Raw genomic sequence first — 15,987 nt, 5'->3', positions numbered from 1 at the left:
AGTTTGCAGATGACATGAAAATTGGCCGTGTGATTGATAGTGAGGAGGATTGCTGTGGACTGCAGAAAGATATCAGTGGACTGGTCAGGTGGACAGAAAAGTGGCAAATGAAATTTGACCCAGAAAAGTGTGAGGTGATGCATTTGGGGAGGTCAAACAAGGCAAAGGATTACACAATAAATGGGAGGATGCTAAGTGTGGAGGAAGTGAGGGACCTTGGGGTGAATGTCCACAGGTCCCTGAAGGTAGCAAGACAGGTCGAGAGATGGTTAAAAAGGCATATGGAATCCTTTCGTACATTGGCCGAGGTACAGGATGTAAAAGCAGGGAGGTTTTGCTGGAACTGTATAAAACGTTAGTTAGGCCACAACTTGAGTACTGAGTGCAGTTCCAGTCACCTCATTACAGAAAGGATGTCATTGCATTCGAGGAGGTGCAGAGGAGATTTACAAGGATGTTGCCAGGATTGGAAAATTGCACCTGAGGAAAGATTAGATCGGCTAGGGCTGTTCTCCTTGGAACAGAGGAGGCTTTGCGGAGATTTAATTGAGATGCACAAAATTGTGAGGGGCCTGGATAGAGTAGATGGAAAGGCTGTCTCCATGAGCAGAGAGGTCAGTGACTAGGGGGCATAGATTTAAAGTGACTGGTGCAAGGATTATAAGGGAGATGAGGAAAAATGTATTCACCCAGTGTGGTAGGGGTCTGGAACTCACTGCCTGAAAGGGGAGTAGAGGCAGAAAAGGTGTCTGGATATGCACCTCAAGTGCTGGAACCTGCAGAGCTAAGGGTCAAGTGCTGGAAATGGGATTAGGCTGGGGGAACTTGTTTATCGGCCGGTGTAAACACAACGGGCAGAGTGGTCTCCCTCAGTGCTGTAAACTTTTCTACATTTTCTAAATATCTGAAAGGAGGAAAGCAGGGAGGTGGGGAGAGGGCAGCTCAGGGAGTTGCAGTATGTGAACTGCTCCTTAGGAGCACCAGCACTGACATGATGGGCCGAATGGCCTTTTTGTGTGTGTTAATGATTCTATGATCAGGTGCAGAGTAAAACTCCCTCCACAGCCCCAAAAACATGTCTCACTACCTTTGCAGAAACACACCCCTCACTGCACTAACGTCACTATTGTTAGAACCACAGCTGGTGTTACTTGCTGAGCAAGCCAAATCCCAGAGGGAAACTTCTCTCACTGATCATAACCTTTTTTTTTGCATTTTGAAAACAAGGGGAGAAGTACTGATCCCAGAAGCACAGAATCCCAGTAACACTTTTAGGATTTTAAAATTAAAAGATTTTTAGCAAGGAGGAAAAAAAATTTGAACACAAAATTACAATTACACAGCTGAAACAGTCTTACAAAACATTACCCAGAAAATACCCACTTGGTCAGAACACACAAATAAACTACTTGGCAACAGATCCCTTATAGATTTTTAACCATAAAAATCAAGTAACATTACCCAAGGCAAAACTGCTACTACTTTATTAAAATCTACCACATGACTTCTCGCTCTCTTCCACTCTGCTGTGGGAATCTGAAGGAAGTTCAGAAACTGACTGTTTTCTGAAAACAAAGACTTTTCTGGCTTGAAACTGGGCGTCTGCTTCAAATTCACAGCTTCTCTCAGCACAGAACTGGTCTCAGGACATCTCCCCACAACAGCCGACACAACACAACATCTCCCTTAAATATCTTTTTTCCCTTTCATCCTAGACTCCATTGTCCTAAGCACCTCTTTGAACTCCAACTTTTCCAAAATATAAAAATCATTAATGTTTTCCTATTGTCTCCACTTTCGGGTCAAATAAAATTTAATAACTTGTTCACTTCACTTGTTTATTTATGAAACTTTTTAAGTTGTAAAAGTCCCTTAAACTCCCTTTGAAATTTAGCAGCTGAAAAGTCAAGTCTTTACCTATCACCGAATGAAAAATTAAAACCCAACTTATTTATTTATAATTCCAACCTCACCATAGCCTCTCATGACAAATGCATCTAGTTCCTTTACCTTTCATCGCTCAGTTCCTATAGATAAGCTGTCTTCACTAACCTTCCCCAGTTTAATTACCCATGGACACACGCCACACACGCCCATCCTTCTTTACAGAATACCACCATATTCCCAGAAATATTTTTTAAAATAACATCCATCTTCACGCTGGTTCCATTTCCAACAGCAGCCATCCTGTGCATGGGTGGGATTCACATGGAGTTAAGAATTGTTCTTGCTGTTGGCCCATTCCTACCGGAAACTGGATTGAGATTGACCAGACTCAAATACACAGGCCACTAATAACCAGCCAACAGAGAAATTTTTCATCCATTGAACCATGATCACAGAGATGAAAGGCCATTGACTAACTCACTGTCCTAGCCCTGTTCCCCTGAAATGGCCTTTTTAAAGATCTGGTATCATAGAGTGGTTACAGCAGACGAGGAGACCATTTGGCCCATCATGCCTGTACCATTAAACTCATCCCACTCCCTCGCCTTTGCCCTGCAATATTTGTCACTTCAGATAATTATTCAATTCCCTGTTCAAAGCCACAATTGAACCTACCTCCACCACATTTTCAGACAGCGGAACCTCACCACTCAAGTGTTCAAAACAAGTTCCTCATATCGCCTTTAACCTTTAGCCAATCTCTTAAATCTGTGCCCTTTGTTGCTTGACCCTTCCGCCAATGGGAACAGTTTCTCCCTATCTACTCTGTCCAGACTCCTCCTGATTTTGATCACCTCGATCAAATCTCCTCTCAGCCTTCTCTTCTCAAAGGAAAACAAACCCAGCTACTCCAATCTATCTACACAACTGAAACTCCCTCATCCCTGGATCCATTGAATGCAATAGTTATAGGGGATTCAATTGTAAGAGGAATAGATAGGTGTTCCTATGGCCGCAATCGAGACTCCAGGATGGTATGTTGCCTCCCTGGTGCTAGGGTCAAGGATGTCTCAGAGCGGCTACAGGACATTCTGAAGGGGGAGGGTGAACAGCCAGTGCTCGTGGTCCACATTGGTACAAACGACATAGGTAAAAAAAGGGATGAGGTCCTAAAAGCAGAATATAGAGAGTTAGGAAGTAAGTTAAAAAGTAGGACCTGAAAGGTAGTGATCTCAGGATTACTACCAGTGCCACATGCCAGTCAGAGTAGAAATAGCAGGATATATCAGATGAATACGTGGCTGAAGTGATGGTGTGAAGGTGAGGGTTTCGGATTCCTGGGACATTGGGACCGGTTCTGGGGGAGGTGGGACCAGTACAAACTGGACGGGTTACACCTGGGCAGGACCGGGATCGATGTCCTAGGGGGAATATTTGCTAGAGTGATTGGGGAGGGTTTAAACTAAAATGGCAGGGGGATGGGAACCTATGCAAGGAGTCAGAGGAGGGGGAATCAAAGACAAGAACAAAAAACAGAAAGGGGAATAAGAAAAGTGATAGTCAGAGAAATCAAGGGCAAGAATCAAACAGGGCCTCAGTGAAATATAGTGGGAACGGGACAAGTAATGTTAAAAAGACAAGCCTCAAGGCTTTGTGCCTTAACGCAAGGAGCATTCACAATAAAGTGGATGAATTAACCGCGCAAATAGATGTAAACAGGTATGATATAGACGGGATTACGGAGACATGGCTGCAGGGTGACCGGGGATAGGAACTGTACATCCAGGGGTATTCAGTATTTAGGAAGGACAGACAAAAAGGAAAAGTTGGTGGAGTTGCATTGCTGGTTAAAGAGAAAACTAACGCAATAGTGAGGAAAGATATTAGCTCTGACGATGTGGAATCTGTATGGGTAGAGCTGAGAAACACTAAGGGGCAAAAAACGTTAGTGGGGGTTGTATATAGACCCCCAAACTGTAGTGGTGATGTTGGGAATGGCATTAAACAGGAAATTAGAGACGCATGTAATAAAGGAACATCTGTAATTATGGGTGACTTTAATCTGCATATAGATTGGGCAAATCAAATTAGTAACAATACCGTAGAGGAGGAATTCCTGGAGTATAAAAACAAAAATACCTGGAAAAACTCAGCAGGTCCAGCAGCATCCGTGGAAAGGAACACGGTTAACATTTCGTTCTGTTGAAGAGTCATGCGGACTCGAAACGTTAACTGTGTTCCTCTCCGCAGATGCTGCCGGACCTGCTGAGTTTTTCCAGGTATTTTTGTTTTTGTTTTCGATTTCCAGCATCCGCAGTTTTTTGCTTTTATTTTCCTGGAGTGTATACGGGAAGGTTTTCTGGACCAATACGTTGAGGAACCAACTAGAGAACAGGCCATCCTAGACTGGGTATTGGCTAATGAGAAAGGAATAAATGGCAATCTAGTTGTGCGAGGCCCCTTGGGGATGAGCGACCACAATATGATAGAATTTTTCATCAAGATGAAGAGTGACATAGTTGATTCTGAGACTAGGGTCCTGAATCTTAATAAAGGAAACTACGATGGTATGAGGCGCGAGTTGGCTATGGTGGATTGGGAAACGTTACTTAAAGGAATGACAGTGGATAGGCAATGGCAAACATTCAAAGAATGCATGGGTGAACTGCAACAATTGTTTATTCCTGTCTGGTGCAAAAGTAAAACAGGAAAAGTGGCCAGACCATGGCTTACAAGGGAAATTAGAGATAGTATTAGATGCAAGGAAGGGGCATACAAATTGGTCAGAATAAAACAACAGACCTGAGGATTGGGAGCAGTTTAGAATTCAGCAAAAGAGGACCAAGGAATTGATTAAGAAGGGGAAAATAGAGTACGAGAGTAAGCTTGCAGGGAACATAAAAACTGGCTGTAAAAGTTTCTATAGGTATGTGAAGCGAAAAGGATTGGTGAAGACAAATGTAGGTCCCTTCTAGTCAGAAACAGGGGAATTTATAATGGGAACAAAGACCAACTAAATAAATACTTTGGTTCTGTCTTCACAAAGGAGGAGACTAATAACATACCAGAAATGTTGGGGAACACAGGGTTTAGTGAGAGGGAGGAACTGAAAGAAATCAGTATTAGTAGGGAAATGGTGTTGGGGAAATTGATGGGATTGAAGGCCAATAAATCCCCAGGGCCTGATAATCTACATCCTAGAGTACTTAAGGAAGTGGCCCTAGAAATAGTGGATGCATTGGTGGTCATCTTCCGAGATTCTATAGACTCTGGAACAGTTCCTACAGATTGGAGGGTAGCTAATGTAACCCCACTATTTAAAAAGGGAGGTAGAGAGAAAACAGGGAATTATAGACCAGTCAGCCTGACGCCGGTAATGGGGAAAATTCTAGAGTCCATTATAAAAGATTTAATAGCTGAGCACTTGGAAAACAGTGGCAGAATCAGACAGAGTCAGCATGGATTTACGAAAGGGAAATCATGCTTGAAAAATCTACTGAAATTTTTCGAGGGTGTAACTAGTAGAGTTGATGAGGGGGAGCCAGTGGATGTGGTTTATTTTGACTTTCAGAAGGCTTTCGACAAAGTCCCACATAAGAGGTTAGTGTGTAAAATTAAAGTGCATGGGATTGGGGGTAGTGTATTGAGATGGATAGAAAACTGGTTGGCAGACAGGAAACAAAGAGTAAGAATAAATGGGTTTTTTTTCCGAATGGCAGGCAGTGACTAGTGGGGTACCGCAGGGATCGGTGTTGGGACCCCAGCTATTCACAATATATATTGATGATTTAGACGAGGGAACTAAATGTAATATCTCCAAATTTGCAGATGTCACAAAGCTGGGTGGGAGGCTGAGCTGTGAGGAGGATGCAGAGATGCTTCAGTGTGATTTGGACAAGCTGAGTGAGTGGGCAAATGCATGGCAGATGCAGTATGTGGATAAATGTGAGGTTATCCACTTTGGTAGCAAAAACAGGAAGGCAGATTATCTGAATGGCTATAAATTGAGAGGGGAATGTGCCAACAAGACCTGGGTGTCCTCGTACACCAGTCGCTGAAGGTAAGCATGCAGGTGGTAAAGGAGGCAAATGGTATGTTGGCCTTCATTGCCAGAGGATTCGAGTACAGGAGCGGGGATGTCTTGCTGCAATTATACAGGGCCTTGGTGAGACCACACCTGGAATATTGTGTGCAGTTTTGGTCTCCTTATCTGGGGAAGGATGTTCTTGCTTTAGAGGGAGTGCAGCGAAGGTTTACCACACTGATCCCTGGGATGGTGGGACTTACATATGAGGAGGGATTGAGTCGGTTAGGATTATATTCGCTGGAGTTCAGACGAATGACGGGGGGATCTCATAAAAATCTATAAAATTCTAACAGGACTAGACAGGGTAGATGCAGGAAGGATGTTCCCGATGGTGGGGAGGTCCAGAACCAGGGGTCACAGTCTGAGGATACGGGGGAGACCATTTAGGACTGAGATGAGGAGAAATTTCTTTACCCAGAGAGTGGTGAGCCTGTGGAATTCGTTACCACAGAAAGTAGTTGAGGCCAAAACATTGAGGCCAAAACATTGTATGCTTTCAAGAAGGAGTTAGATATAGCTCTTGGGGTGAACGGGATAATTGGGTATGGTGAGAAAGCGGGAGCAGGCTATTGAGTTGGATGATCAGCCATGATCATAATGAATGGCGGAGCAAGCTCAAAGGGCCGAATGGCCTACTCCTGCTCCTCGTTTGTGTTTCATTCTTGTAAATCTTTTCTGCACCCTCTCTAAAAATAGATGCTTCCTAAAAATTGAGGACAAACTGATGTTTATACAGGTTTATCTCAATCTTCTTGTTTTTGTACTCTACAGCTCTATTTGTAAAGCCCACGATCCTGTCTGCCTTTTTAAACTACCTTGAACAACCTTCACCCATCCTATCATTTTACTTTTATCAACCAGCGGGCTCTGACTTAATGACAAAGTAGGTTTAAATATAGAGATAAAAACAAAAAGCTAAAAGCTACTGCGGATGCTGGAAATCCAAAACAAAAACAGAATTACCTGGAAAAACTCAGCAGGTCTGGCAGCATCGGTGGAGAAGAAATCAGTTAACGTTTCGAGTCTTCATGACCCTTCGAAGGGTCGTGAGGACTCGAAACGTTAACTGATTTCTTCTCCACCGATGCTGCCAGACCTGCTGAGTTTTTCCAGGTAATTCTGTTTTTGTTTTAGGTTTAAATATATTATTTTCTATAAAAATGATTGAACAAAAAGTACTGGTCCTCAGGTCGCACCTTCCCTTTGATCTACATTAATTACTGTACCATTTCTTACTGCTGCATGCCCTCAGTGTACATTTTCTTGCGTTATCTGCTGTGTGAATTGATTAAATCGCTTGGCAGAAATGTCTGTTTTTCTAACACTGTTCACACCCAGCATTAACAACCGTAGAGATATTGGGCAGAAGGACAACACTAGAACAGAATTTAAAGGCAATGCACGTTTACCCTAGGTTATTTGCAAATCCATTATTAGCTCTGTCAATTCTGAAACACACCAAGCTACACACATTAAAGCCAGCTCTGCTTCTTGGCAGTATCTTCAATTACAAACCCTACGTGCAGACAATTCCAGGAGTGTCTATTTACTTTAACAGGCGACAAAAAGCACTTTATGACTTTTATAAGCTGGTGCTAACAACAGGGCAAAGCAAAGAGGGCAATTAAAGTTGCATAGATATGATGCAAGACTCAAAAATAGACAAGCTTCAATTCAATCATCACATTACACAACAGGAAATGAATACAAAAGATAGCAACACCCTCATTAAAGCTGAACTTACCACTGATCCCGTGTAAATGAAGCTAGGAAGCGAATGCCTAGGGGAAGCGATGCCATTGATTTGCTCCCAGTCTTCTGAATTCCCAGGAGCTAGTGAAATGTTTCGCCTTATTGATTATGAAGCTGGTGGCTGTTGGCTTTGAGTATTTTTAACTATTTACGTAAAAAAATGTCATCACTCTGTTCTCCTCCCAATCCTCCTCTCAGTGAATGATCTGTAGAACGACAGATAATTACTATTTATTATAGTTCAGATCGTTAAAAGCTGTTGAAACTGACAATTAACATCGTTAACGTTGGTTATTTGCTCACAATGACTGTGCCCTGAGTCACAGTCTCACTAGAATCAGAACAGAACTCATCTCCGCTTCATTAACATACTTGAGTAGCCACTCATGCTGCATTCTTTAATCATTCACTTACCTCCAGGAAACAATGCTAAACAGACTGCTCCCCTTTCCTATCCAACTCAAACACTCCCACAGAAACCAAATAAACACCTAATCTGACAATGGGAAAACATCTCATCAGTCGAATCAAAGCATGGAATTACCAATAAAAATATTCACAGGTTTCGACATTTCACAACTGGGTTCCCCTTGTGGCTGTGTTCCTCACCTGAAATTTCCTTTTTGAAATTTTGTGACCACTGCACCCCCTCAACCACTCAGGAGAGAGTGGGGGGGGGGATGAATTTCTGTGATCATGTTCTCGAACCAAAATAGTAACTGCAGCAGAGCTGAGATTATGAATTTCTTGTTTGTAATGGCAGGCTACTGAAAATCACCAAAAATAATATTCAAGGATGATGTCGGAAACTCAATGAGGACACACTAGAGTTGTGGTTAGTTTTCAAAGAGAAATGTTTGTCAGTTTGTAAACATTCAGCAGAAATAACGTGGAGCACTCCAACGATTCCCGAGCTCAGTATACACACACAAGGAAATGAAGCAACTAACTCCAAGGGCAACTGGAATAGCTGATGGATAACATGATCATTCACTCTAATCACAAGATAATGTAGCATAATTGCATGCCAGATCAACCAATCAGATCAAAATTATTTTAAATTAAAGCACTTAGTCTCCACTAACTCATACACATTCTCCAAACCGCAGTGTACCTTGTGATCACCGACATGCTAGTGAGTGTAGGACACAATTTTAACTTGTATGAAAACTTCTGCCCAGTCCCCAGAACTTGGACTCCCCATTTTTTACCAAATACTGGTGCCAAGGAGACAAAATGCATACGAACATACGTGCTGTGATTTTAATTTCCAAGATTAATACACCTGGCACACTGGGTCGAATGCTACTACAATGGGTTAAACAGGTCCCATATCAGGCACAGTGGATCACTGCATCACTTGTGCAGGGCCCTAACTTCCAGTGAGAGCCAGTGTGCAGTAAGGTGTGAACCATACCACCAGGGTCATGTAACTGCTGCACCGATGTCTGTACCCACATCAGTTGGCAGCTGAATTTAACATCCCGGCATCCCTTTCATCCAGGTTGGGATTCAGGTACCTGCCACAGGGAAGGCAGTGGCATAGTCATAATGTCACTGGGCTAGTAATCCAGAGGCCCAGGCTAATGCTCTGGGGATGCAGGTTCAAATCCCACCATGGCAGCTGGTGGAATTTAATTTCAATTAATAAATCTGGAATATAAAGCTAGTCTCAGTAATGATGACCATGAAACTATCATCAATTGTCCTCAACACCCATCTGGTTTTTTTTAGATATATAAAGGGTAAGAGAGAGGCAAAAGTGGACATTGGGCCGCTGGAAAATGACGCTGGAGAAGTAGTAGTGGGGAAGAAAGGAATGGCGGAGGAACTGAATAGGTACTTTGCATCAGTCTTCACAGTGGAAGACACGAGTGACATCCCCAAAGTTCAAGAGAGTCGGGGGGGCAGAGGTGAGTATGATGGCCATTACCAAGGAGAAGGTGCTAGGAAAACTGAAAGGTCTGAAGGTGGATAAATCACCTGGACAAGATAGATTACACCCTAGAGTTCTGAAGGAGTTAGCTGAAGAGATAGTGGAGGCGTTAGTGGTGATCTTTCAGGAATCACTGGAGTCAGGGAGGGCCCCAGAGGACTGGAAAATCGCTAATGTAACCCCCCAGTTTAAGAAGGGAGTGAGGCAAAAGACGGGAAATTACAGGCTGATTAGCCTGACCTCGGTCGTTGGTAAGATTTTAGAGTCCATTATTAAGGATGAGATTTCAGAATACTTGGAAGTGCATGGTAAAATCAGGCAAAGTCAGCATGGTTTCATCAAGGGGAGGTCATGCCTGACAAATCTGTTAGAATTCTTTGAGGAGGTAACAAGTAGGTGAGACAAAGGAGAGCCAATGGATGTTATCTACTTGGACTTCCAGAAGGCCTTTGACAAGGTGCCGCACAGGAGGCTGCTCAGTAAGATAAGAGCCCATGGTGTTAGAGGCAAGGTACTAGCATGGATAGAAGATTGGCTGTCTGGCAGGAGGCACAGAGTGGGGATAAGTGGGTCCTTCTCAGGATGGCGGCCGGTGACCAGTGGAGTTCCGCAGGGGTCAGTGTTGGGACTACAACTTTTCACTTTATACATTAATGATCTAGATGAAGGAACTGAGGGCATCCTGGCTAAGTTTGAAGATGATACAAAGATAGGTGGAGGGACAGGTAGTATTGAGGAGGTGGGGAGGCTGCAGAAGGATTTGGACAGGTTATGAGAATGGGCAAAGAAGTGGCAGATGGAATACAACGTGGGGAAGTGTGAGGTCATGCACTTTGGTAGGAAGAATAGAGGCATAGACTATTTTCTAAATGGGGAGAGAATTCAGAAATCTGGAATGCAAAGGGACTTGGGAGTTCTAGTACAGAATTCTCTTAAGGTTAACTTGCAGGTTGAGTCGGTAGTTAAGAAGGCAAATGCAATGTTGGCATTTATTTTGAGAGGACTAGAATATAAAAGCAGGGATGTGCTGCTGAGGCTTTATAAGGCTCTGGTCAAACCACATTTAGAATATTGTGAGCAATTTTGGGCCCCGTATCTCAGGAAGGATGTGCTGGCCCTGGAGAGGGTCCAGAGGAGGTTCATGAGAATGATCCCAGGAATGAAAGGCTTAAATATGAAGAACGTTTGAGGACACTGGGTCTATACTCGATGGAGTTTAGAAGGATGAGGGGGGATCTGATTGAAACTTACAGAATACTGAAAGGCCTGGATAGAGTGGACGTGGGGAAGATGTTTCCATTAGTAGGAGAGACTAGGACCCGAGGGCACAGCCTCAGAATAAAGGGAAGACCTTTTAGAACAGAGATGAGGAGAAACTTCTTTAGCCAGAGAGTGGTGAATCTATGGAATTCATTGCCACAGAAGGCTGTGGAGGCCAGGTCATTGAGTGTATTTAAGGCCGAGATAGATAGGTTCTTGATTGGTAAGGGGACCAAAGGTTACGGGGAGAAGGCGGGAGAATGGGGTTGAGGAACTGATCAGCCATGACTGAATGGCGGAGCAGACTCGATGGGCTGAATGGCCTAATTTCTGCTCCTATGTCTTATGGTCTTATGGTTCACTAATGTCCTTTAGGGAAGGAAACCTGCCGTCCTTACCTGGTCTGGCCTACATGTGACTCCAGACCCACAGCAATGTGGTTGGCTCTTAAATGCCCTCTGAAATGGCCTTGCAAGACACTCAGTGTATCAATCCACTACGACGTCTTTAAAGAACAAAACCAGACCACCCGGCATCGACCTAGGCACCGGAAACGACAACGGCAAACTCTGCCCTGTCGACCCTGCAAAGTCCTCCTTACTAACATCTGGGGACTAGTGCCAAAATTGGGAGAGCTGTCTCTCAGGCTAGTCAAGCAACAGCCTGACATAGTCATCCTCACGGAATCATACCTTACAGACAATGTCTCAGGCACCACCATCACCATCCCTTGGTATGTCCTGTACCACCAGCAGGACAGACCCAGCAGAGGTGGCGACACAGTGGTATACAGTCAGGAGGGAGTTGCCCTGGGAATCCTCAACATAAACTCCGGACCCCATGGAGTCTCATGGCATCAGGTCAAACGTGGGCAAGGAAACCTCCTGCTGATTACCACGTAACGCCCTCCCTCAGCTGATGAATCAGTGCTCCTCCATGTTGAACACCACTTGGAGGAAGCACTGAGGGTGGCAAGGGTGCAGAATGTGCTTTGGGTGGGGTCTTCAATATCCATCACTGAGCTGGTTGAGTCCTAAATGACATAGCTGCTAGACTGGGTCTGCGGCAGGTGGTGAGGGAACCAACAAGAGGGATAAACATACTTGACCTCATCCTCACCAACCTGCCTGCCGCAGATGCATCTGTCCATGACAATATCGGTAGGAGTGACCACCGCACAGTCATTGTGGAGACAAAGTCCTGCCTTCACATTGAGGATACCCTCCATCGTGTTGTGTGGCACTACCACCGTGCTAAATGGGATAGATTTCAAACAGATCTAGCAACTCAAGACTGGGCATCCATGAGGCGCTGTGGGCCATCAGCAGCAGCAGAATTGTACTCAAACACAATCTGTAACCTCATGGCCCAGCATATCCCCCGCTCTACCATTACCATCAAGCCAGGGGGTCAACCCTGGTTCAATGAAGAGTGCAGGAGGGCATGCCAGGAGCAGCACCAGGCACACCTAAAAATGAGGTGTCAACCTGGTGAAGCTATAACAAAGAACTACTCGCGTGCCAAACAGCATAAGCAGCAAGTGATAGACAGAGCTAAGCGATTCCTCAACTAACGGATCAGGTCTAAGCTCTACAATCCTGCCACATCCAGTCCTGAATGGTGGTGGATAATTAAACAACTCACTAGAGGAAGGGGCTCCACAAATATCCCCATCCTCAATGATGGAGGAGCCCAGCACATCAGTGCAAAAGATAAGGCTGAAGCATTCGCAACAATCTTCAGCCAGAAGTGCTGAGTGGATAATCCATCTCAGCCTCCTCTGGAGGTCCCCAGCATCACAGATGCCAGTCTTCAGCCAATTCGATTCACTCCATGTGATATCAAGAAATGGCTGAAGACACTGGATACCACAACAGCTATGGGCCCTGACAATATTCCGGCAATAGTACTGAAGACTTGTGCTCCAGAACTTGCCATGTCCCTAGCCAAGCTGTTCCAGTACAGCTACAACACTGGCATCTACTCGGCTATGTGGAATATTGCCCAGGTATGTCCTGTACACAAATTGCAGGACAAATCCAACCCGACCAATTACCGGTCCATCAGTCTACTCTCGATCATCAGGAAAGTAATGGAAGGGGCCATCAACAGTGCTAGTGCCTGCACTTGCTTAGCAATAACCTGCTCACTGACATCCAGTTTGGGTTCCGCCAGTGCCACTCAGCTACAGACCTCATTACAGCCTTGGTTCAAACACGGACACAAGAGCTGAACTCCCGAGGTGAGGTGAGAGTGACTGTTCTTGACATCAAAGCTGCATTTGACCAAGTGTGGCATCAAGGAGCCCTGGCAAAACTGGAGTCAGTGGGAATCAGGGGAAAACTCTCCACTGGTTGGAGTCATACGTAGCAAAAAGGAAGAAGGTTTTGGTTGTTGGAGGTCAGTCATCTCAGCTCCAGGGCATCGCTGCAGGAGTTCCTCAGGGTCGTGTCCTAGTTTATTTCTTCAGCTGCTTCATAATTGATCTTCCTTCCATCATAAGATGTCTGGGAAGAGTGTCCTGCAGTCAGCATGGCAGTGAAGCAGTCTGGGAAGAGCATCCTGCAGTCAGCATCGCAGTGAAGCAGTCTGGGAAGAGCATCCTGCAGTCAGCATCACTGTGAAGCAGTCTGGGAAGAGCGTCCTGCAGTCAGCATCGCGGTGAAGCAGCCTGGGAAGAGTGTCCTGCAGTCAGCATCACAGCTAAGATCAAGTGTTGCAGGGGCGACACCATGGTCCTGCCAAGGCAAGGTCGGGATGGAAGGGCGATAACCAATCGCAATCCAAATCCATACCGTGGGTTACCTATCACCGTCCGAGTCACGGTGAACCACAGCGAAGGAGGATCACCTATGGATCGGGGCTTCTTCACCAGGAGGATCCTGTTGAAGGCGTGCGGCTTCCAAGCTACGGAGATCTTCACCCTGCATCACTCCCGCAAAGGTGGTTATTTTGACGTGACGTTCAAGCGGGTGGCAGACTGCGTCCGGCTCCTGAGGGTGTTCGAGGAGAAGAGAGACCTGCCGGAGATGAAGATCCTGACGGCGGAGCCGCACTTTTCTCTGCCGTTGCAACGGGAACGTGAGGTGATGGTGCATGTGTACAACCCCTTCGTCCCTGTCGCCGACGTGGTCACCTTCCTCACCAGGTACTTCGATAAGGTGGGGAGCGGCACCGAGATTCGAGACGACTTGGGGATCTGGACAGGCAAACGCCTGTTTAAGGTCACGCTAAAGACCGATGGTAAGGGAGCCATTTTCCACCCTCCCTCCAGTTTCGCTATCGGGGGAAACCGTGGCTACCTGGTCTACGCTGGGCAACTCAAGCATTGTCGCTCATGCGGCAAGGCTGGTCATGTGGCGGCCAACTGCAGCGCCTCCCTCTGCAAGATCTGCAAACAGGAAGGGCACCAGACAAAAGACTGCAAACAGGCCAAGTGCTGCAACCTGTGTGGCGAGGCAAGTCACCTCTACAGGACCTGCCCCAAACGCTGCCGTACTTACGCACAGGCAGCCAAAGCCGACCAGGGGGAAGCAGAAGAAATGTTTCGTGTCACTCCAACCACCAAGGCCCCCAGGGAGCTCAACGGGACAAAGGAGGACACAGAGAGAGACAAGGTGGAGAAAGAGATTGAGGCAACAGAGAGCCAAGCAACAGCACTACCCCCTGAACCTCCCAGTCCTCAGGACAGCGAATCAATGGAGGAGGAGGCAGCAGTGGAAAAGCAGCAGGGGGAGTGGCGGACGGTGAAGAACAAGAAAAGTAAGAGGGAGCGAAGAAGAAGCAAAGGCGTTTCCCAGAGAAGCGGCAAGAGGCGTCTCCCATCCGACACGGATGACAAGGGCAGCAGCTCTTCGGATGATGAAGTGCCAGAGCGGCACCGACAGAAGAGGCGGCAAAGCTCCAGGGCGTTGGAGGACGAGACACCCGAGCTCCAGAAAATTGGAGACAACAAGGAGACCAGCGCACCCCAACTTTGCCTGCAACCTGAGGAGGCCAGTGCACCACAGCCCCTGGAATCTGGGAGCAGTGAGGCAATCATCGCACCCCAGCTCCAGGAAGCCGGGAACAGCAACACCCCAGAGGGGGTGAGTTTTGGAGAAGCTTCTCCAGCAAAGGTCATCTCAAAACCCACTCTCTACGTGAACCTCCAGATGCCACCGGAGCAGAACACGGCCAAGGAGATCTACCTCAGCCCATCCAAAGTGAAGGAATTTGAGCTCACTACGGGTATGAAGGAGCAGACTAAAGGTCTGGGACTCTCAGAGACAGTGGGTTTGGTAGGAGAATAAATGCTTTAAAATGGGTTTAAAGATTGTATCCATAAATGTGCGTAGCATTAAATCTACTACGCGATGTGTTGCGACCTTGGACTACCTAGCCAAGGTCAAAGCTGACCTGTTGTTTCTGCAGGAGTGTGCGATACCGCACCTCAGCTCCTACAGGCAATGGTCACGATGGTGGTCCCACGGGCCATCGATCTGGTCGGGCGGAAACGACTCTCGTTCCTCCGGCCTGGGTATTCTGCTGCGGGGAGGCAACTTCACCGTCTCCGAGGTCAAGGAGGTGGTGGGCGGGCGACTCCTCGTAGCAGACGTAATGTACAAGAACGCTCCACTCCGGTTAATTAACGTGTATGGCCCGGCACAAGGGGCTGAGCGGCTGGAGGTTTTTCAGCAGCTCCCACTGCTGCTGGCGACCTCCAGGCCGGTCATTCTGGGCGGGGACTTCAACTGCATCATCGATGCGGCTGGACGATCCGGCAGGGCCGGCAGCAGATTGGACGCTACGTCCAGATCCCTGATGGAAACAGTTAAGGATGCCAAGCTGCACGACGTCTTCAGCAACCCTGCAGACGGAGCGCAGCGTAGATACACCTGGTCGCGGCCAGACGGGTCCATTCGTTCCAGGATAGACTTCCTGTTTGTGTCCCGTGCATTCACAGTCAGATCCACCGACGTCAAGCCGGTGTTCTTCTCTGACCACTGCCTCCTACTGGCGGACTGCCACTTGGAGGAAGACCTGAGGGTGGGCAGGGGGGCATGGAAGCTAAATGTGCAACTGC

General features: G+C 46.5%; 1 protein-coding gene across 5 annotated transcripts in view; it reads right to left on the bottom strand.

Moving 5' to 3' along the window:
* The window catches only part of slc37a1 (solute carrier family 37 member 1), a 120,421-nt gene that overhangs the window by 97,205 nt on the left and 7,229 nt on the right, over positions 1 to 15,987 (bottom strand). For 2 of the 5 annotated variants that reach the window (XM_078560425.1, XM_078560429.1), the window contains exon 2: positions 7,719 to 7,932. In XM_078560425.1, coding sequence (XP_078416551.1) covers positions 7,719 to 7,774 — 56 coding nt within the window. In that variant the 5' untranslated portion in view covers positions 7,775 to 7,932. Of the gene's footprint in view, positions 1 to 7,494; positions 7,547 to 7,718; positions 7,933 to 8,335; positions 8,670 to 13,288; positions 13,464 to 15,987 lie in introns of those variants that run through there. The other 3 variants (XM_078560426.1, XM_078560427.1, XM_078560428.1) reach the window with 3 other exon arrangements.

The sequence above is a fragment of the Cetorhinus maximus genome, chromosome 16 (assembly GCF_964194155.1).
Source record: "Cetorhinus maximus chromosome 16, sCetMax3.hap1.1, whole genome shotgun sequence".
In the NCBI taxonomy this organism is placed as follows: Eukaryota; Metazoa; Chordata; class Chondrichthyes; order Lamniformes; family Cetorhinidae; genus Cetorhinus; species Cetorhinus maximus.
The sequence above is the reverse complement of the archived record's forward strand: the minus strand, read 5'-3'. Positions and strand labels throughout refer to the sequence as shown.